The sequence below is a fragment of the Terrapene carolina genome, unplaced genomic scaffold, assembly GCF_002925995.2.
Source record: "Terrapene carolina triunguis isolate 2854851 unplaced genomic scaffold, T_m_triunguis-2.0 Scaffold714, whole genome shotgun sequence".
NCBI lineage: Eukaryota > Metazoa > Chordata > Testudines > Emydidae > Terrapene > Terrapene triunguis.
The window spans coordinates 316,599-340,555 of record NW_020665065.1 but is presented as its reverse complement, the minus strand read 5'-3'; the positions used below and the strand labels follow the sequence as shown (position 1 = coordinate 340,555).

General features: G+C 40.5%; 1 protein-coding gene and 1 long non-coding RNA gene across 4 annotated transcripts in view; one reads left to right on the top strand and one right to left on the bottom strand.

Annotated features, from left to right (window-relative positions):
* CAMTA1 (calmodulin binding transcription activator 1) overlaps positions 1-16,311 on the top strand; it is an 878,634-nt gene extending 862,323 nt beyond the window's left edge. For 2 of the 3 annotated variants that reach the window (XM_024207912.3, XM_024207913.2), the window contains one exon: positions 14,934-16,311. In XM_024207912.3, coding sequence (XP_024063680.2) covers positions 14,934-14,997 — 64 coding nt within the window. In that variant the 3' untranslated portion in view covers positions 14,998-16,311. Of the gene's footprint in view, positions 1-9,138; positions 9,321-14,933 lie in introns of all 3 variants that reach the window. The other variant, XM_024207910.2, reaches the window with a different exon arrangement.
* Positions 16,312-16,408: 97 nt separating this feature from the next.
* Positions 16,409-23,508, bottom strand: LOC113408055. The gene is made up of 3 exons (XR_003370201.2): positions 23,351-23,508; positions 19,066-19,170; positions 16,409-17,981 (listed from the first exon to the last, which is right to left on the bottom strand). It is a non-coding gene; the product is annotated as an uncharacterized LOC113408055 (long non-coding RNA).
* Positions 23,509-23,957: the final 449 nt, after the last annotated feature.

Genomic DNA, 23,957 nt, shown 5'->3' with positions numbered 1-23,957 from the left:
AATGAAGTGCCCTCTATGTAAAGACTTCTTTATTCTTTTGTCAAGATCCACATATGGAAACTTGAAATTGGAGCGTTTGTTAGGTTTCTTCTTTGCGAGATGTCCCTGTGGGTGCTCCACTCCAGGTGAAGGTGCGTCCCTGCACTTTTGCTCTGAGAGTTTTGCAGCAGTGCCCGTACGGGTCGTGCACGCGCGGTGCCTGCCTCACGCACCATTGGCTCCTCAATAGCGTGTGCGCGACCAGGACTCTTCAGTTCCTTCTCAACCATCCCCAGCCTGAGACGGAGCTCAGCAGTCCCATTGAAAACCTTAATTTTTTCAAATAGATAGTAGTTTAAATTAGGTTAGTTTAGACAAGTTAAGTTTCGGTAGTTACCCTTTTGTCCCGTTTCAAAAAAAGAAAAATTATATCCTGTAGCTTAGTTAGAGGTAGTTAGGAAAATGCCTGGTTTGCCAGGTTTTAAAAGATGCATGACGTGCAGAGAGGGCAATGCCTATCTCAGATGGACATGCTCAATGTGTCCATAATCTGGGGGAATCTAACATTCCCCAGAAATGTGCCCTTTGTAATAAACTGAAAGCTAGGGCACGAAAAGATAAAGACCTGAGGCTTACACTCATCCTAATGGAAAAGTCCTTCAGACCAGCTTCTGACCCTGGACAGGAATCTTCTTCTTGCCAAAGGTCACCAGTCTCCTCACCGCCTAGATCAGTGGTGGGCAACCTGCGGCCCATCAGGGTAATCTGATTACGGGCTGAGAGACATTTTGCTGATATTGACCGTCCACAGGCACGGTTCCCCGCAGCTGCCAGTGGCCACGGTTCACCATTCCCAGCCAATGAGAGCTGCAGGAAGTGGTAGCCAGCATGTCCCTGTGACCCGCTGCTTCCCACAGCTCCTACCACTGGCCTGGCTCCTCTAAGGACAAATAAAATGGTGAAAAAGCAGCCAGCTTCCTCACCTCACAGAGAGCAGACCACCGCAAAACGGTTGCAGACCAAATTGCTCTCATCGGTGCCAGCCGCTCCGTGGCTCAGCACCGTCCGTGCCGCAGCCAGCACCAACCGCTCAGGTGCCGAGGTTAATGGCTCTAAGTTGCCTGCTTTCACCACAGCACCGTCAGTAGCACCAAAGGAGACGGTACTGACAACCACTCCTAATCCCATGCTGCAGGCTAATGCTCCTAACACGACGGCGCCACCTCAATTTACTTCAGCACTGACTTAGCGCCTGCGCCACCACTCCGATTGGCACCCTGCCCTCGGAACTGATGCTCTCAGCACCATTCTGTTTCCTGCATCATAAAGATTTGGTGGTCTCCTCAACTCCAGAATCCCCTCTATTAGGCACCAATGTCTCACCAGGGCCCACAGTACTGCACCATCAGCTCTCTCCGATACCATCACTATTTTCCAGGGATGAAGATGACAAGGTTGAAGGGGTATTCTCCTCACACCATTCTTCCCCAGTCGGGACCCTGATTATTGCTGGACCACCACAGTCCTCATATTCTCGTGATCTACCACCCTGGTATGGTTGCCCATGGATGGGACCACCAGTGCCCTTTCGCGATCACTGGCCATACTGGAGTCCCTGGGGTCCCTATAGAAGGAACCATAGCAGGTGCCACAGTCCATGTAGGGAAGACACCAGACCCTCACCTACACCTTTGGAGGCTGTAGTGGCGGACACAAGGGAGGAGCCCATGATTCAATAACAAGAGAACACGGCTCCAGACACCTCTCCAACCAATAATAATTCATCTTCCTCACCAGACGAGGCTATTATGCCTCTACCACCAACCACAGCAGAAGACTTTATCCACTTTCAGGACCTGTTCAAAAGAGTGGCTAACGAGCTTAAGATTGCTCTGGAGGAAGTGTTGGAAACTCAGCATGACTTAACCGATATCTTGCAGATATCTGCCTCCTCCAAGATAGCTTTGCCCATTAATGGGGTCATCATGGAACCTGCCAAGACAGTGTGGCAAACTCCAGCTACAATACCCCCAACCTGAAAGAGGGTGGTCCAAAAATGTTATGTTCCCTTGATCTGAGGTCCTCTTTTCACACCCAGCACCAAACTCACTGGTAGTGAAAGCGGCCAATCAAAGGAGCAAACAACAACACTTTTGGTCCACTCCTTCTGATAAGGAGAGTAAGACGCTGGATCTGTTTGGCCGCAAGGTATACTCTTCTTCTACACTACAATTTCGGGTGGCGAATTACGCGGCATTACTTGCCAAATATGACCACAGGAATTATGGCAAATTTATGGAAATTATTAACGACATTCCTGAGGGAAAAGAGACAACAATTCAAATGTCTGGTCTCCGAAGGACAGATGATTTCACACATGGCTCTATAGGCCATACTGGATGCTGCTGATACGGCCGCCAGGTCCACTGCTACAGCTGTAGTCATCAACTGTATCAACAACCTAGATACCTGTCTTACACACAGCAACACGAAAGACCATGCAACCAACATAGGCAGAGACCACAGCGACAACGCCCTCCACCACCAGCGGCATCTCAACCTAGTTCCTCCAATAAGCAAATTTGAAGTCTTGGTCGAGGGTCAGGAAGACCTCTCACCCTTTCAGCACTTACACCATCCATCCAGCTTTTTGGAGACTGTTTGCTCCCATTCTATCCCAATTGGGTGGCTATCACCACGGACAAATTGGCCCTGGAAATCATCAGATTGGGCTATACCATTCTTTTCCTGTCTATACCCCCTCTTAACCCTCCCCCCTCCCTCTTCAGGGACCCCTCTCATGAACACTTGTTACGCAAGAGGTACAACATCTCCTCCAACTAGGGGCAGCGGAGACTGTCCCTGCTCAACACAGAGGGAAGGGGTTTTACTCACACTATTTTTTAATACAAAAGAAAAGTGGGGGGTGGCGACCCATCCTCAATCTCAGGCGTCTGAACACGTTTGTGAGAAAGCAAAGGTTCTGAATGGTCACTTTGACAAAGCGATCAATGAGGGATGCATTCATGATCATTTGGAACATAGACCTTCTAGATGCGTTCCCGCTGATACCATTACTACCCAGAGTAATAAAGAAAATAAGGACCAATGGGCTCAAGGTCATCTTAATAGCCCCCACGTGGCCAAGACAAGTATGGTATCTGTACATTACATGGATGTCGGCATGTAGCACGATCACACTCCCTTTCCAGACAGATCTACTGACACAACAGGAGGGCCAATTACAACATCCCAACATAGGGATGCTACATCTGAACGCCTGGCTTCTCCATGGTTCTCTAATGAGGAGCTAGTTTGCTCTGAACAGGTCCAGCGGGTGCTACTACACAGCAGGAAACAGACTACATGTAACACTTACCTCCATAAGTGGAAAAGATTTACTTCATGGTGTGCCGCTAGACAAACGGTTGCAACATCTGCACCTCTTCCAATTGTACTTGACTACCTCTTAGAACTGAAACAATCCGCTCTATCCCTCAGCTCAATTAAGGTACATCTTGCAGCTATCTTTGCTTTTCACCAAAAAATCGGCGACACTACAATCTTTGTTCACCCAATCACAAAATGATTCCTTAAGGGCATCCAAACCCTTTATCTGGATGTGAGACCATCTACGCAACCATGGGACTTAAACTTGGTCCTAACAGCCCTCATGCGTAAACCCTTTGAAACTCTAGCAAACTGCTCCCTACTACACCTCTCCATGAAGGTGGCGTTTCTAATAGCGATCATATCAGCCAGACAAGTGGGAGAAATCAAAGCGCTTATGGCAGACCCACCATATACCATCTTTTGTAAAGATAAAGTAACGTTACGTACCCATCCCAAATTCCTTCCCAAAGTACATTCCTCCTTCCACATCAATCAACCGATACAGCTATCAACTTTCTTCCCTAAACCACACGCCAACACTTTTGAGGCTATGATGCACACCCTCGATGTTAGGAGAGCACTGTCTTTTTACTTGGACAGGACCAAGCCATTTAGAGTCTCACCGAAGCTTTTTATCTCCATAGCAGAAAGTTCTAAGGGTAACTCCATATCCACTCAAAGTATCTCTAGATGGATATCTGGATGCATTCAATTATGCTATCAATTAAAAGGCATACAACCTCCAACGGGGATGAAGATGCACTCTACTAGATCCATATTGGCATCAGTAGCATTCCTACACAACGTTCCCCTTATAGACATTTACAAGGCCGCCACCTGGGCCTCTGAACATATCTTCGCTAAACATTATGCTGTCACGCAAGGCCCTCAGGCAGATACTCAACTTGGTCGAACTGTGCTATCAGTTGTTTTTCTGCCAACTCCAAAGCCCCTACCATCCTAGGCAGGCAGTGCTCTTCAGTCATCTGGAGTGGAGCACCCACAGGGACATCTCTCTCAAAGAAAAGGTTACTCACCTTGTGCAGTAACTGAGGTTCTTCGAGATGAGTGTCCCTGTGGGTGCTCCACTACCCACCCACCTCCCGTCTACTTCGGAGTTAGGGGCAGACTCCAGGGTAGAGAAGGAACTGAGGAGTCTGGATCGCGCATGTGCTATTGAGGTGCCAACAGCGTGCTAGGTAGGCACTGCGCATGCACAGCCTGTACTGGCACTGCTGCAAAACTTTCTGAGCAAAGGCTCCGGGATGCATCTTCACCTGGAGTAGAGCACCCACAGGGACACTCATCTTGAAGAACCTCAGTTATTGCACAAGGTGAGTAACCTTCTCGTCGCATTCAATAATGAAAATAAAGACCCAGATAATTTTGAAGGGAGAGAGATTGGGGGGGACAGATCATTGATTTCAGTGGAGCTATGGCAAGTTACACTAGCTGAGGATCTGCCCTTGGGATTTTAGTGTGGTGCTCTGCAGCGGCTAGAGAGTTCAGTGCTACCTGTGAATGGAATTTATTTAACATAAGAATTCTCTTGTTATTGTTGCAGTTTAAATGGATTGTAGGGCATATCAGAAACGACAGAAGCAATTTCTGAAGGTGCAGTACATGTGCAGGTTTCTCCATAGGCTATACACAGTAGGATGGATGGGATTCAAATATCTTGTAGTTACGCACTGGTATGAAATATTTAAATGGCTTGATTAAATGATCAGAAAGCAGCCAGGAACATCAATCATTTTGCTTTTATTTGAATTGTATATGATTTCACTGTCTCTCTGCATCACAGTCTGATATATAGTAAAACACTGATTCCTCAAATATTTAAAAAAAAAGTGCTCTGAAGTTTCACTGTAAGTAGCTGAAATTTAATGAGAAATGGTCTAAATTAAATATTCTATTCTGTTACAAGAATGTATGGGGAGCACAATTTAACACTTCCCACCTTTTAATGTACAGCAGACATGAGTGGATTTTTTTGTCCATTTCCCATTCAATGGCTCATCTCTCCCTCTACCACTAAGCTCTACAGTGATAGTTCTTAGCCTACATGATTTGCCAAATAAAACAAAGGAATCTACTTATACTATAGATGTAAATGGCTTCATGTAGGGGGGAGGGATCGCTCAGTGGTTTGAGCATTGGCCTGCTAAACCCAGGGTTGTGAGTTCAATCCTTGAGGGGACCACTTAGGGCTCTGGGGCAAAAATCAGTATTTGGTCCTGCTAGTGAAGACAGGGGGCAGAACTTGATGACCTTTCAGGGTCCCTTCCAGTTCTATGAGATAGGTATATCTCCATAATATGTATATTATATAAATTAAATAAAATATAACAATCCCTGACATCTGAGATGGTAAGGGAGCAGCAGATGTTCAGAGATTTTTCTTAAGACCTACCTTTAATATGACACGTATAAGGAACTAACCACTATGTGATGTCTAGTTTGAGGTGCACAGGGGAGACTTGGCATTTCATTTATAATAACTGAGGAAAAAATATATTGCAAATGGAGACATGTATGTAAAAATGGTCCACATTTGATTGTGTTCCCTCGGCCTCATATGTCAGTTGTCTTGTTATTTTTGAGGCAGTGACTGTGTCTTTGTACACATTTCCATAGTGCCTAGCTCAGTGGGGCCCAATCCTTGATTGGGACCTTTGGGCTCCACTGTAATACAAATAATTAAAGAATGTGAATCAGGGAAGTATAGCCAGTGACTAATGAGTTTAAATCAACCAGTTTTTCAATGAATGGGTTATGTGCACAAGGGGAGTGTAAATACATTTTAGCATGATGCATCAGAAATCATTCCAAGTGCACAGTTCTCATTTTCGCAATAAACCACAGTTTCTGCTTCTTACTCTCTTAACCTGTACTACTATTTTTTCCTGTATATTTGGAAAATGTAAGTGATGAGCTGCTGCAAGGTGTATCACCTGCGACTTTGCTGAAGCATAAGAGACTGTACAACTACTCATTCTTTATTGCTGTAAATGTGCATGTATCAACATGCACACAAACCTTGTGTGTGCATGTACACACCACACAGTGCACCAACACTTGTACACACACTGGATTAAAAAAATTAATCGCAATTAATCGCACTGTTAAACAATAGAATACCAATTGAAATTTATTAAATATTTTTGGATGTTTTTCTACATTTTCAACTATATTGATTTCTATTACAACACAGAATACAAAGTGTACAGTGCTCACTTTATATTATTTTTGATTACAAATATTTGCACTGTAAAAATGATAAAAATAATAGTATTTTTCAGTTCACCTCATACAAGTACTGTAGTGCAATCTCTATCATGAAAGTGTAATTTACAAATGTAGATTTTTTGTTACATGACTGCATTCAAAAACAAAACAATGTAAAACTTTAGAGCCTACAAGTCCACTCAGTCCTACTTCTTGTTCAGCCAATCGCTAAGAAAAACAAGTTTGTTTACATTTACGGGAGATACTGCTGCCTGCTTCTTATTTACAATGCCACCTGAAAGTGAGAACAGGCGTTCACATGGCCCTGTTGTAGCTGGCATCGCAAGATATTTACATACCAGATATGCTAAACATTCATATGCCCCTTCATGCTTCAGCCACCATTCCGGAGGACATGCTTCCATGCTGATAATGTTCGTTAAAAAAATAGTGTGTTAATTAAATTTGAGACTGAACTCTTTGGGGGAGAATTGTATGTCCCCTGCTCTTTTTTACCCACATTCTGCCATATATTTCATGTTATAGCAGTCTCAGATGATGACCCAGCACATGTTGTTTGATTTACGAACACTGTCACTGACAAAATGCAAAGAAGATACCAATGTGAGATTTCTAAAAATAGCTACAGCACTCGACCTAAAGTTTAAGAATCTGAAGCGCCTTCCAAAATCTGAGAGGGATGAGGTAGGGAGCATGCTTTCAGAAGTCTTAAAAGAGCAACACTCTGATGCGAAAACTACAGAACCCGAACCACCAAAAAAAAAAATCAACCTTCTGCTGGTGGCATCTGACTCAGATGATGAAAATGAACATGCATCAGTCTGCTCTGCTTTGAATTGTTATCGAGCGGAACCAGTCATCAGCATGGATGCATATCCTCTGGAATGGTCCATGAAGGGACATATGAATCTTTAGCGCATCTGGCACATAAATATCTTGCAACGCCGGTTACAACAGTGCCATGCAAACGCCTGGTCTCACTTTCAGGTGACATTGTAAACAAGAAGCGAGTGCCATTATCTCCTGCAAATGTAACCAAACTTGTTTGTCTGAGCAATTGGCTGAAGTAGGACTGAGTAGACTTGTAGGCTCTAAAGTTTTACATTGTTTTATTTTTGAATGCAGTTATTTTTTGTACATAATTCGACATTTGTAAGTTCAACTTTCATGATAAAAAGATTGCACTACAGTACTTGTATTAGGTGAATTGAAAAATACTATTTTTGGGGGGTTTTTTACAGTGCAAATATTTGTATTAAAAAATAAATAGAAAGTGAGCACTGTACACTTTGTATTCTGTGTTGTAACTGAAATCAATATATTTGAAAATGTAGAAAACATCCAAAAATATTTAAATAAATGGTATTATATTATTGTTTAACAGTTCGATTAATTGTGATTAATTTTTTTAATCGCTTGACAGCCCTAATTTTTAGTTTATATTATGAGGTTTCAATATTAAAAAAAAAAAAAAAAAAAACAAAGGGAAAAAGGTGTTCTCCCAAAGAATTACCTGGATTAAATATAACAGATTTCCCAGTGCAGGTTAAGATTTTTTGGATGGGATTTATGTAAGAAAGCTGCAGATCTCAAAGGGCCTTATTTAGTCACTATTAATTGGCTACATTACTGCAGCAGTGATAACATGCTATTTCAGAAGGAACTGGTAATAATAACGCACAATTAGTAGCTCCTTTCATCCCAAAGGAACCTTGGAGAGATTTCAGCTATGCTGAATCTCTGTTGCTCTCTCCTAAACATATAAAAGGTTGACCTGCTCCTTTGTTTAAACTTCCTATTAACCTCCCACGTGCAAGTTTTGTTCAGAATACAGATGCAGGGTGCAGCTACAAGACACTCAGAGAGAGATTTGTGATGCTCCAGTGACCCCTTCTCCCATAACTCTGAGGAGCTGGTATTCATAACAATCAGGTCTTCCTGAACTGCTGTACTGGTTAAACTACTGTCTGCTTACAACAAAGGTTCTAGCCTGTTTTCTTGGGCAGAACAATCAAAGTTACCATAGGAAACAAGCAATAATAAAAGGAATAAATTCATTTATGGCAGCATCCTTTTAAAAACTTCATCCCATTGGTTATGTGTGGTTCTCTGCTTTTGGGAGGGTATATGTACCATGTGATGTCAATTACTCTGGTAAGTACAACTTCTTTATTTCATACCTGAATGAACAACCCCATAAAATGTACTCCGTTGCTCTCTGCAGGCCAGTCCTTCCCCCAGCAGTTCAAAGATACAGCCTCTCCCACTCTTGTACACCAAGATTCTTTTAATAAAAGCAGGAAATGTATGATATGCAGCAGCCATTGCATTAAATACCCAATTTCTTATGTGTCTTGTAGTAACATTAAGAATGGGGGAAATGTTAGGGTGAGGGAGCAAAGCCCTCTCCTGAGTAATCCAATGTAAGGATAATGGGAGAAAAATGTCATGTGGGGCGTGTCAAGGTGGCTGCAATGAAAGTTTCCAAAGTAATTTTGTTTCGTTTACCTTTTGCAGGGGCTGAATGTTTTTGGAGCACAAATGTGTGTGTTAAATTGCAGGCCCCATGCTCTGGGGTGTCATTCTTATTGGGCCTTTCTGTCTTTTTTGTTTTGCAATCCAAATGAGATATCTGGAAAAAGGCAAGAGCTCCCATTTCCTAAATTTCACACAAGCCAATTCAGCTCTCAGAGCAACAGGTAACTGACTAAAAAGCCTTCTGTGGCTCTAATTCACCCTGTCCTTTATATTACTGACCTCCAGCATTGCCAGAACTTTTTTGCTATAAACTCACTGACTCATTGAACATTTCCCTGGCTGAGCATTATAGAGTAATTTTTATGAAACAGCTTTGCCTTACGCTTTACCCATGAAGCTATTGTCTGCTGTAACTTTTCTAAGTAGGCCTAATTCATTTGCTCACAAATTCTCATTTGAAATTTGAGGGAAATAATACAATACAAACTGCTGCTGGCTTTCAGGGCTGTTGCTTACTACATTGCTTCAGCACATAACAATGCAACTTCCTTAATGGTATTTGAATAAGTAATAAAATCCAAAGGTCATGAGAACTGTCTAGCTGGGGCACTTTAGGAGCTGTAGGATTGTTTGTGATCTTTACACTTTACAGGGTCACAGCTCAAAAGCTCTGTTCTTCACATTTAAAAGGACCAAACCTCACACTTAGCTTACTAGAACACCGTAAACGGGGGGGGGGGCAGTGATACTCCCTGTCACCCTGGCTTACTCAATCCAGCTGCCCGCCCTTCACTCACTAGTGAAGAATGACCCTGTACCTGGAGGTGGCCAGCATGGCCTCTGGCCAAAATATATGATTCAGAGCTCTCCAGTAGAGCCTTTGACACTGGGGCCCTACCTCACACAGATACACGAGAAATTAAATTCACCTTCTTCCCAATTCTGTGCACCTTTCACACGGGCCAATGCAACAGCATAACAGCTCTTCTTGATGAAGGCCACATGTGGAGCAGCGCTCCAGTGCCTCAGGCTACAGAGTTCACATTTCAGCACCAGCAGGACTTCACTTGAACAGCCCTGTCAGCCACATCACAGCACTAAGAGGCACTTTCAAAAGTGCCCTTAACTAATGAGAACATGCATATAGAGCTGAGACAAGCTACAGCCTCCACCTAAAACTTTGGCCTAGTGCTATTTCTGCCTATGGGTGCCCTGACTTAAGGTGCAGAGACAGGTGTCAGTATTCGGAGTCTGCTCAGACCCAGATGAACAATCCACTCGGAGAGCAGTCATTTTCTGGGGCAAATGCCTTCTTCGTTTTATAAAAATCTGGTGCAATTTTTTACTCCTGGCAGGTTGCTAATGCTGGCAAAGGAAGGGAGCCTCCACAGACCTCAGCCCCCTTCCCCACCTGAAATTCAAAGTGGAAAGAGATGAAACAAGGTGCAGAGAATGTCTTGGCTAGTTGCAGTAAGGCAGCGTCAGCTGTCGCTCTCTTGTGAGCTGTGTGAGCAGCACTGCTATTATGAATTTCTATTTACAGGGGATAATTTGTCCAGGAATCCATCTTGGAATCAAATTGTTTCATATTTTGAAATTTTAGTTTGTACTTTTTTTACACTGAGTCTAGTAAATGGAAGATAACTGGCCTGTTCTAGCTTATATCACTGTAAAACATCACCAAATAAAACTGGCACTGATCAAGAAATGATTTTTGTTTAATTATGGAAGTATTAAACTGGACTAAAGGCTGCTGCTGGTGACAAGAGTAACTACTTTCCAGGAGGGTTTCTGAAGGACTTGCATTGTGCACGTTTTATGTGATAAACTGGCAAGACTTCTGAATGAACTATTGGACACAAAAATAATCAGTTCAAAAACATTAACTCAGGTTCACTTGAGAGCAATTCATTTGGTCATTAGTAAATATTTTAAATTCTATATAAGAAAAACATGTATATGTTTTGTCTCAAACATAATTTAAAAACAACTCAGAATGGATCTAAAGAAGACCTTGACTGATTCTGTTTCTTCATTCTTGCACTTGGCACAGGGCTGGAGAAAAGAGAGATCTTCGTGCCATCTCTGTTCCACCCAAACTCACAGGGCCTGCCCAGTCCCCACTATAAAAAAGAGCAGCCTCAGAGGTGCTTAAGTTTACATTCTAGCTGCATTGAGCCAGCCAAGAACAGCCAGAGCCTCCTCCACTACAGCCAGACCCCTTATACTGAGGAGCAACGAAGAGTACAGGCAGAGCCATTCCAGTAGCTCTATGTCAGCCAAGGAACCCCCTTGTATTGGGATATTTCACTTGGGCCCTGCATTTCTAAGTACGAGTTAAAGATAAAACATCATCCTTAGATTTAATCTTCTTGATTGTTGTCTGTGTCACCACAACTTTGACACTGTTTAGGCATATTCTTTGTATTAACATGCAGTACATTATAAAAATAAATGACTACCTGTACAAACATACTCTCCCCTATCCCACTCCCCTGCACACACGGCTATTGACTATGTGGGAAAAATTAACAAATTCAAAAAGTATTAACTAGCATCATCTTTAAGTCATTTTCCAAATACTGTGGAATACAAGGTTGTGAAGCACATGCGGTCTGTGAATGTAATTGTGCACACTGCAGCATCTTTCACTTATGTTCTTATGTTTAAGCAACAATCAACACTGCAGTTCCAAAATTTGTACAAGCCTACAAACCTAGTAACTAGTACAGGACTCATTTGACCGAGAAAAGTGTTGCATATTTGTGAACAGGATCTGTACTAGTGCAAATATTGAATGCTACAGTAATCAACTTGCATTAGCATGCATATTCCAGTTAAACAGGTATGCACCAGTACAGATGTTGCATGTCCGAGGTTGAAGTTGGCAGCAAAGCATGTCTTGCATTTTGCCAGCAAAAGTGTGCTCTGTTAGTGTAGAACTTGCATGTTGAAGTGCTAAACATGGATACAGCATGTATCAGTAAGAGCCACAGCTTACCAATCGTGCATGTTCTCAATGAGACCTATAGTAATAACAGGTGAATTTTATATTACAGTAAGAGGTGCAACTGAAAAATGCACAAGTTGCACTACCTGTCCTGCATCGTAGGTGATATCTTTTGCATATGTGTGATTAGTCTCAACATAAAATGTGAACTAGTGCACATCTAGGGAGAAGTAACTTTTCACTTTCCTGCTGCACGGAAAGAGAGCTTAAGTTTTAACGAATTAAGAATATTCTGAGTTTGTGTTTATTGTGTGTAAGTACAGTATTATAAATTCCCTCTACTGGTTCTGAATACGTATATCCTGTAATACAAGAACAGGACCACCAGATAATTAGCAGAACCACCACAGTGAGCTGCAAAGAGCAAATAGGGAGTAACCTCCATAGGACACAGAATGGAGAATTCCTCCCAGGCAACTGGAGTGAAATTCTGGATCCGTTGAAGTCAATGGGAGTTTCGCCATTGACTTCACTGGAGCCAGGATTTCACCTTAGCTCCCTTACAGCAGAAAAGAAAAGCTAGCCTTTGACATGTCTTTCACTGCAATGATACTTTGACTACTCTACAAAATTGAATCATTGTTTGTTTTACAGCAGTGGGGCTCCCTGAATCTGTACTGGAATGGTTTAAATCCTAGTGTCAGTCAAAACTGTTTAGTGTTTCAGAAAGTGGGAGTGAGATGCCACTTTCAGCTATAGTTGATGTTGTTAGTGTAGCCAGGGCTTCAGTCATGCCACACTGCAGACCCTATTTTCATGTTTGATCAGCAATATGCACACTCTGTGTCCTCCCTAGCATGGAATTCTCAAACACTTCAGTAAAATAAAGACAATTAGTAATGTTCTAAATGCATGCATACTACCCGTGTGATCCATTCATTCATTGCTGGAGCCCATGTCCCCCAGTGTCACAAGCTTACAGGATGTCCTGAATGCTAGAGCTTTGATTTAGCTGAAAGCTGAAAATACAGTCACTGGGCCAAATTCAGAGATGATGTATAAGTTTGTAGTGATTTCACATCAATATGTAAGTATAAAGGAGGGCACACAGGGGGGCAAAAGATAATGTAGTGGTGAATACCTACTTTAATTTGCACTCTATTAGTTGCTCTTTCTGCTAAGTGCCTCTGTTCTATCCCCATAGCATCTAAATTATGCTAACCTATGGCTCTGTTACATTCATTCAGATTTAGTTGGACGCCCTTATGCCCACTTACAGATGTGGAACTTGAAATACTTTTTAAAGCACCTCTAAATTTATCCCCTTGTAGTGTCTCTAGGTCAATTTGCTTAAGAAATTAATATACTAACAACTGTGGATGTGCTCTGCTAAATCCTTCTACTTTGGGTCATAATCACAACCTTTTGGGAGAAAACTACCCTCAGGATAACTGAGCAAGGACATGCAGAGTCAGGCAGGTTTTTTTCACATAGATGTGATTCTGTATATAGTAGCTTATTCCAATACACTGCATCTGAAATCAGATTTAACATGCTGTTCATTCTGAACTGGAGTTAATGCATTTTGATGGTTCATAGAAATGAATCCATGACTAGCTAGAATGTCTAAAATTATTTTACTAAGTTGTGTATATTGTAATAAAAAATAGTCAAAATCATATGGGTTATATAGTCCTAAAGAGCTATCTCAACTCCAGTACAAAAAAACTATGCAGCTCTTTTGTGACATTGAGTGCTTTGTTTGACCAAGAAGAGTTAGATTGAGCTATACATAGTGGATACAAAAGCAGATGTATACAGAACTGCATTAACAACTCATTCCCTCCCTAATGATGACTGGGACCCCAAACTCTCTCCCTTGAAGCTAGGTTCATTACTAAGCATCTTGATAAAGCCTTGACAGTGTGATAGCCTAGATCAATTCTGGATGTCTGCAGTTGTTCATTTAGTCACTTCAAGGAAGCCTCGGTGAAGTGACATAGCAAGAGTATGTTAGCCAAGTAGCGGCCTTAATGGGTTTCTAGGCATGACACAAGTCATTTAATTTGTTTAGTTTTAAATTTCCCATACTTTCATAGTTTTACTTAACTAATGTACTACAGCTTTGTAAATAAGCACCTAGATCCCATGGTGATAGGTGCTACATAAATCTATGAATGCACTTCCATTTCTAAAGTTCTTGCAACTGTAGCATCTGAATGCTCTTTACAGAGTTAGTACTCCATGGAGAGACTGTGTCCCTGACTGGGGATTATGAAGATACACATAAATATATCCTACAAGTAAGCAGACTATGCAGATGCTGACAGTGAGACTGAGACAATAAGTTGAAGTAATGTATCTGCTTACACTGATGCCAGTATAAATTCTACTAATCTAAGGTACTGGATAAATTAAGTAGAACTTTACCATGGAAGTCTGGAATAAATCTGTTCTCCCCACAATGCTGGATGTAGCAGCATCTGCCCATGTTCAGTGAAAAAGGGGCAGCATAGAAAGTGCATTTTGCTCAAATTATCTGGTACATGAGGCAGCAGCAGAAAAGCAGTTGATGAAAAGCAGTCCTAAAAGACAATTAATTAGATAAGACGATTTGATAGTAGAATGAATTTGGGTATTAAATAAAGATGTCCAGAAATGGGTTGCGAAAGGTGAATTCTTCCTTCTGAATGAGTTTTTTCTCCCCTTCCCTGGCTCCCAATTGTTTACTGTATCAGGAGGTTCTTTCTTATTGATACTCCTGAGTTTTCTTAAGGTGATGGCTACTTCATAGTGGAAGTTGTAGTGAGGGATCCCTTTGACTTTTGCCTGTTGAAATTCTTTTGGAATAGAAATGTTATAGAGGGCCTTTTTATTGTTTCAGAGTGAAAGAATTGAAAAAGGCCAAGGAACCTGAAGATACACAGCAGCATCCCGTAGCAATGTGACATTGCTTTTCAGACTGTTTTCATTTTCTGTTTTTAGCAGAGACATGCAACAACAACAAAAAACCCACTGCAGTTCTGGGAATCTCAGCTGCAGGATTTTAACAGTAATGTTTTGGTCATTGCATTTGCACTTTCATGGACAACTTTTAATTTGTTCAGCAAGACATCTTGGAACTCAATCTTCTGTTGGATCATGGGAAAAAAGACACCAGGAGGAATTTGTGAGTTGCTTCATTCTCTCCAAAAGAAGCGATTAATTATCCTTTTCATATAGGGCTGTATTAAAACGTGTGGAACTGTACAAATATTATACCAAAAATATTGTTAAGAAAAGGTGGGAATGCACAAGCAACACAAGAATGCTATTCCTGCACCTGTCAATCATCTCCAAGAAACTGAAGCTTCAAGAGTCAGTGGAGGGGCTTAGATCAGTAAATCTTTATTGGGTACATGCATTCTCATTTCCTTTGCACTTCTGTCTTTTCTTTTTATTTGAATCTCTCTACAGCACACTTAATGCAACTTTTTAAATCTGCAGGTTTTTAATACATCCCCTGGAAATTTACAGAGTGGGTTGGCATATGAGGCAAACGGGTAATGCATGGGAAATAAAGAGAGCAGCTTGAGCAAGTTTTTAAAAGTTCCTTTTTTGGTATTTTTTCTAGAACCTGCAAGTATTTCAAGTGTCATGTACTTATTCTCATATTCAGCACTTTATTTTCTGGCCTTACTTTTAATTATTTACTTAAAATAGTTTGTAACGTATGTAGCGCTCTTTTTTTTAAAACAGTAATTTTGTTGTTCTGAGCAGTCACGTACATATGTTGCCTGGACATTTATACCACCTAAAGATCAGAGTGGTGCTCCATCCTGGCCAGTAAATTTCTTATTTTGGCTATTTCATCAAAATCTGGGCAGTTTCTGTATATATAGAAGGTAGAAATGGAAAATGAGAAATAATATTTGAAAGGGAATATATTGATTAATTACTAAATATTTTATTCACAAAGGGTCAATAACTTGGCAAGATAAAATTATTATTTGTATAGTTTTGTCTGAATGAGCGAAAAGAGTGTGGATGTATTGTTTGTACATATTGTATATATTAAAACAGAGATATGTGCATGAATTCAAGAAAAAAGAAATGAAAAAAGCAAAGCATTAGTGGCTATGGTCTGTAAAATGAAACAAAAACTTTATTTCACTATAAGAAACTTTATTTTAAATGTTCATTAGAAGAACATTTTGCTAAAGCATGACTAAACTGCAAAAAAAAAAAGAGCTACTGTATTTAGACTTAGGAAAAAAGGCAGAGTAACTTTACTAAAAAAGGATATGTTTACATTTGATTTTGGCTACCAGGAGGTTTTTTTTATTTTATTTTATTTTAATTTTTTGCCAATGGTGCCAAGTAATGTGAATGCTAATATTGCTTAAGAAAATTAAGTTACTTTTGCAAAGCAGATAATCATAAGAATACAAAAACGTATCTAGCTTAACACCATACACTCACTCCAATAAAGAACACTTAGAATGAACATAAACTGAAAAAAGAAATAGTATGAAAGTAGAAAATATGTTTCACATTTTCATATCTCCTGCTGGAAGTCAGAAAATGTAATAAAAATGCACAAAAATTTTAAAAAATAAAAAGTAAAACTTAAAAGATGCAAACTGGTCTTGTAGGGGTGTCATGGTATATTGCTATTTCCACATAGTGAGGAGCCAAAGAAATCAGGTACTTTTAAAATTGAAATACTAATTAAAAATTGTCATGAAGTTTAGACAATAGGGGCCTGATCTTAATTACACTAGTATATATCAGGAGTAAATCTCCTGAAGTCAGTGCAGTTACTCTGGATTTACACAAGTGTAGCTGAAATCAGAAATTGCTTCTGTGACTTTATGTTGCTAGTACCAGTTTAAAATTTCCAAATGGTTGGTGTAAATTTTACATGGTTAGTTTTGGAATAGTTGCTCTTACTTGATCCTGGCCACCAACTAAAATGTTTAAACTCCAGGCTTTTGTGAAGCCTAAAAATATTCACAAATGAGAAGCTTTTAAACTGGTGTCTTTAAAAGAAGGGTAAACACAAAGATTGTGGCAAAAAACTGGGGTCAGTGCTCTTGGTGCCTTTTCTATAATTGTACCTGGTTTTTAATTACTTCCTTTCACTGCCAGCATTGAATTACAATATATGTGCTATATAGCTCTTTATCAGAACTCTGTACATTTGTGAACTGCTGCTTTATGACCTGATTCAATAAAAAAAAATTGTCTGGCTCCCACACTGTGGCTGTGGCAGCCTCATAATCTCCATATATTTTATTGAAATGGAACCTTATACATTAACTATTCCACACACAAATAATGGGAACAGAATTCGAAAATAAACTCCTTTGGAATGAACTGGAATGCTCTGTATTAATACTGGAAATACTCTGACATTTTGAAATATAAATGTTTGTCCCATTGACTGGCATTATGACAAATATAATTGATCTTTTCCTAACAAGAGTAATGACCTCAGTGGAAACATTTTAACCCCTTATATTTGTACTTAAATTTTCAGTAAAATACAGAGCTATTTCAAGTTACCCTTCCAGATCCATGGGCCTGGTGGTGTATCTACTGATAAAGACCTTGATACAGCAAAATATTTACACTCATGCTTAATGTTAGCCATATGAGTAGTTCTTTAACTTAATGGGACTACTCACATGCTTAAAGTTAAGTATATCCTTAAGTACTTTGCTGAACACGGTTGTAACCTTTCAGTGAATGTGACCACTAAAAATGCTCCCCCATCGAAAAAGCTTTTTTGCTTACCCCTTTCTTGACTGCGGAACTTATTTCTGATAGAAGATAACGTAAGTGCAGCTTTCTTGGATAATCGGGATTCCCAAGTGCCAGGAGCAGGACCTTCTTCTGCCTCCTGAATATGGAATTGCTCCTTCGTGTAACACGTTTGACATAAGTAATACTGTGTGAAAGAAATAAAGACTATAACATGACCTCCCTATGTGGTTGCACGCTTACAGCAGTTCCACACAGTAGTTGGTGCCCAACAGGGGGTCCCCAGGACTTGCATGTAAAATTAGTATAGGTGTCTCTTTTTTGTAAGTTTTATTTTTGTAACTGTGCATGTAAAGCATCACTGGATCAATGGATCTGTTGAAGAACTCAGCTGCTGGAACCATGCAAAATGTTTTGAATTGCCCTTAAAATATGGAAAATGTTTTCTGAATGCTTTATATTCTTTCTGCTGTAAATTAAAAACAAAAAATTTCCCCATACTAAGTGTATTTCTTTTAACATTTTCTCTTCCATTTTAATCAAGAAGGAGCTGAAGATTCCTCAAGTAATTATATATATCATTGTAAAGTATGGATCTGTGTCACACATTTAGAAGACCTACTTGTAAACTCACATAGTCTCTTAACTGACTGAATTTCAAAGGCAGGCATAATTTTTTAAAACAAATTCTGCTTCTAGTGTGTGTACAACTCCCATTGGACTCAATGGGATCCATGTACTCATGTGAGAGGAGAATGTGGTCCTTAAAATCTATAGTTAACAACTATTTCAAAAGAGGGAAGCTAGGAAATAGGAAACACATTTATCTAATCAAAATTATCAACAAGAGTGAAAAACTTGAAGTCACTTGGACCTCTCAGCCTGGGTACTGATGATGTACAAGAGTCACAGGCCTGACTCTTTTCTGTGGTTTTAATGTATGCTCTTCATCAGGCATATTTCATAGAAGGGACCAAAATAATTTCTAGACCACATCTTTTAGAAAAACATCCAATCTTGATTTTAAAATGGTCAGAGATGGAGAATCCACCACAACCCTTAGTAAATTGTTCCAGAACACCAGTACATTTCAGAGCTATATTTGCACTTCAAGTAGTAAAACTGACTTAGCCTTCAGATTCGGGCCTTCATGATAACCCCAAAGTATATTATAATTACTCAGAAATGCACTGCCTATCACAGCTTATTGTTTTAGTTTAAGATGTTCGAAGTTCAGCTCAGAGACTCTCATCATAGTGTTCTGCACCTACCACATGGGAGACTCAGGTACGACTCAGTGGTTCCGGCGTCTTGCTTCTGCGTCTGGCAGCAGGAGGCAAATGCTATGTGAGGCTCCTTTTCCCTTTTTTTCTTTCCTTATCCCAGGGGAAAAGAAATGTTCTTATGACAGTTAAACCAGATTTTACAGCAGAAAGGTAACCAGTTTCTCTGACCCTGGGCTCCCCTCTTGTTCACGTCGCAAATGACAATTTTTAGCAAGGTGGATGCAATTCACAGAAGCTTAGAAAATCCAACTGTATTTAAATTGGTGGGGCAAATTCGTCCCCTCTCTAGCTCAGTGGTGGGCAACCTGCGGTCCATATGGGTAATGCGGCCACTGGGAGCTGCGGGCAGCAATGTAAACACTGTCTCGTGGCCCGCCAGTGGATTTCCCGGATGGGCCATGTGCGGGCCACAGGTTGCCCACTACTGCTCTAGCTCCTCTAAAGCTAATAAAATTCAGCGGAGCTTTATGCTGAGATTAGAATCTGTCATAATTTATTTTAAATACTTCACGAAATGCCTGGAATAGATCATCATACAAATACATTTGTGAATTATTTGACCAAACGTGTAAGATGACAGAATACCAGTAAAAAAGATGTCTAATAATGTTTTTGGAAAATAACTCAAAATTGAGCAAATAAATTATTCAGCTTATATTATGATAAATTCCACTAGGGATGAATTTGGCCATTTTTCCCCGAGTATCAGAGTCGTACTGAGAAGTGCAATTCTGTGTGCACTTACAAAATGCTGACCAGGGGAATAGTGAGTTTTCCATTAAACAACAGTGCTCCTCAGAAAAAAGCAATGAAATGTTATATCCAGGAAGATTATAAATGTACAATTTTTATAACTGAATAAAATTAAACAGAAAAAAGTAGAACACCACAAGAAAGTAGGAAGAAATATTTGACCAGCACTTATCCCAATCCTGATTGAGACCTCTAGACACAACTGTAACACAAATATATAATACAATATATTTCATCTAGCTATTTTCAACTTTCTGAGAGCACAATACTTTATGTACTTCTTAAATAAGGTAGTCTCTGCCCTCACAGAAAGTAAGTCCCAAGTTTCCAACAGAATCTATGAGGCAGTGTCTAATAAATTCCAAAACTCTACATAGAGGGACAGAATAAAAAGTAATTTTAAAAGTTCCATGAGGCCTTTAGAAACAAAATCCAAAAAATCTGAATACTGCGTACAGATGTGGTCTCCTCACACCAAAAAAGATATACTGGCATTAGAAAAGGTTAAGAGAAGGGCAACTAAAATGATTAGGGGTTTGGAACGGGTCCTATATGAGGAGAGATTAAAGAGGCTAGGAATTTTCAGCTTGGAAAAGAGGAGACTAAGGGGGGATATGATAGAGGTACATAAAATCATGAGTGATGTGGAGAAAGTGAATAAGGAAAAGTTATTTACTTGTTCCCATAATATAAGAACTAGGGCCACCAAATGAAATTAATGGGCAGCAGGTTTAAAACAAATAAAAGAAAGTTCTTCATCACACAGCGCACAGTCAACTTGTGGAACTCCTTGCCTGAGAAGGTTGTGAAGGCTATAACAGGGTTTAAAAGCGAACTGGATAAATTCATTGAGGTTAAGTCCATTAATGGCTATTAGCCAGAATGGGTAAGGAATGGTGTCCCTAGCCTCTGTTTGTCAGAGGGTGAAGATGGATGGCAGGAGAGAGATCACTTGATCATCACCTGTTAGGTTCATTCCCTCTGGGGCACCTGGCATTGGCCACTGTCAGTAGACAGGATACTGGGCTGGATGGACCTTTGGTCTGACCCAGTATGGCCATTCTTATGTTCTTAAGTCACACTTAATAACAATGCAGAATTAATTTCTGGTTAATGCATTTAACAGGCATATAAATGGCTTTGAACCAGAGCTGGATACTGTTGTAATATAGTAAATAATTTGTCCTGTCTTTATAAAGCTATTAGAGCACACACACACACACGAAATCTATCTGTTGTGTAAAAGTGTGTGTCATTAATTTCATGATTAACCCATTCAACATATGATAGTAATCAGAGTAAGAACAGTTCCAGGTCAGAGTGTGGCATTTGGATTCTACATTTACCCTAAATTTGCCAACCACCATAGGGGGAATGCAGGGTCCAGTCATGTGTCCATTATAGTAAAGAAAGCTTTGCCATTAACATCACCAAAAACAGGAGCAGGCCCTTAATGATGCAGTGAATGGGACTTAGGCACCTTTGAACATTTTACCCCATTACAATCCATATCCAGCACAAAAATGTAGAGGTCAATAATAAAAGCTACCATTAGTTTGTCCCAGAAAGTGAGTGAGTTAAAGTCCCAGCCTCATCCCTCACTTCCTGAGCTGACAGTCTGGGTTCACTCTGGGGAATTGCACAGTCAAGCTCATGAGTGGTAGCTGGACTCCCTTAGTCAGCACCCACCAATTTTTTGAGGTAGTGGCCTGAAGTTGAGGGATGCCACACGCCCTTCAGCTAGAATCAGAATTTGATTTTATGTTGCTATTTGCCTATTGCGGTTAGCTCCAAAACACTTTAGAAAGTCAGTGACAAAACAGGAGTGTATCAGCAACTTGCCTGGCTATGCTCCAGATTTTGTGTGTCATTTCACCTGTCTGTCCCTTAGCCTCTTCAGCTATAAAACAAGGGTGATAATACTATGCAATGGGGGTGTTGAAGCTTACTCAATTAGGTATAAAGCACTTTTGGATCCCCAGATAGAAGGTAGACAGGAAACAAAAAAATCTTTGCTTACTCATGCTGTGCACTAGCCTTCTCTATGGAACTGTTCTCTTACTGATGTTGCCCCATCCTTCCTCCTCTACCATTCTCTTATTAACATCTCCTTGTGTCATGTTAAAAATTAGTCTGTAAGCTCCTTGGGGCAGGAATCATATCTTTTGACTGAATTAGGAGGTGCCTAGTACACTAGTAGGTGCTGTCAAAATAAATAATGGCGATTCTGTGCTCAGCCAATCTCTCAGCCTCATATAATACCTAGAATATTAGCTTTCTTGAGTGAAGAATTAGGGGCCAGTATCCCAGAGTTATCACTTACTCTTTCTAAAAAAATGACTGAACAAACCAGCTCAAATAGACAACAACAAAAAAGCACCCACCTTGCTTTACTGTCTGTTTTAAATAACCTAATAATGAAAAGCTTACAGTGAAGTCAAAAGCTTGATAGAATGCAAAAAAAAAAAAAACTGATAAAAGAGCATGGAAAATCCTGAAGTTATATGTTTCAGGGATCACAGAATCAGAGAAATGTAGGACTGGAAAGGACCTCGAGAAGTCATCAAGTCCAGTCCCCTGCGTTGTGGCAGGACCAAGTAAATCTTCTAGACCATCCCTGACAGATGTTTCCAGATGTTTACCCTAATAGTCAGAAAGTTTTTCCTAACATCTAATCTAAATCTCCTTTGCTGCAAACTAAGCCCATTACTTTTTGTCCTACCTTCAGTGGAGCTGGAGATTGATTACTGTCCTCTTTATAGCATGCCGTAATATACTGGAAGCCTATTACCAGGTTTCTCCCCCCCCCCCCCCCCCCCCGCCAGTCTTCTTTTCTCAAGACTAAACGTGCCCAGTTGCTGTTTTTTTTAATCCTTTTCTAATAGGGGAGGTTTTCTAAACCTTTTATCGTTTTTGTTGCTGTCCTCTGGATGCTTTCCAGTTTTGTCCACATCTTTCCTAAACTATAGTGCCCAGAATTGGACACAATACTCCAACTGGGGCCTCAGCAGTGCTGAGTAGAGCGGGAAAATTACCTCCTGTATCTTACATACAACACTCCTGTTAATACACCCCAGAATCATATTAGCCTTTTTGCAGCTGGATCATATTGACAACATATTCAGTTTGTGGTCCAGTATAACCCCCAGATCCTTTTCAGCAATACTGCCACCTAGACAGTTATTCCCCATTTTGTAGTTGTGCACATAGGATAGGATGTGCTCTTAGAATGTAAAAGTCTTCTTTTGACTGCAACCAGGATTGAAATCCTGTCAGCACCCTTTCTTGTAAGGCGAGTGATTTCTCAGTTACATGAACTGGGATGAATCTTAGTCCAGTAGGCTAGCCTAGCATTTATAGGCACATCCAATCATTTAGAATGACTAAATAAATAGATACAGTAGATCAAGAGAAGAGTTAGCTTTGAATTAGGCAGTTGGCAAAGAATAATTCATATGATGAATTAACACAGTGGGAAAGCTTCAGCCAGTAGCCTGGAATGAAGACAGATGCCTACCTACAGCACAAGCATCATGAACAATCTCTTCATTTGCTGTTTTGAGAAGATTCAGGTCAGGAGAGAAAATTCTGTTGTTGTGACTCGTCAGTAAATTAACAGTTGTTACCAGTGCTTTCTGTAGAGGCATGTCCACTAGCAGCTGCCGTACTGGGAGAGGATGGAGTCTGGGCCTGACTGCTGGAAATAAGAGAGGTAAGAGAATGGTTTAGGCATCAGCATGATGTAAGGTTCAGATGCATAGCTGTGCAAAGGCCAATGTCACTGTAGCATAACTCTGTCCCCCTCTATGCCCATGAGGCCTCACTCCATCCGTTGGCACTTCCTAGTAGCCACTCCTCAGAAATGACCTGGATCAGCTGGATGGAAGATGTCAAGCCTGGCCTCCGGTAGCAGGTATGGAGGGATTCAGGTTGCTCTGCTGTGGCTCTCAGTCCCCCCTCCCCACCATCCAGAGTAACTTTTATAGCCCTAGGCAAAAGCCATTTATGGATTATGGAGACTGCCCGATAGGCCAAGCACCCAGAGAATGCTGAGAGGAGGCAATAGGTGCGACATGGCACTTTGGAGCTAACTCAGTATGGATTTATTTTCAGAGCGCCAGAGT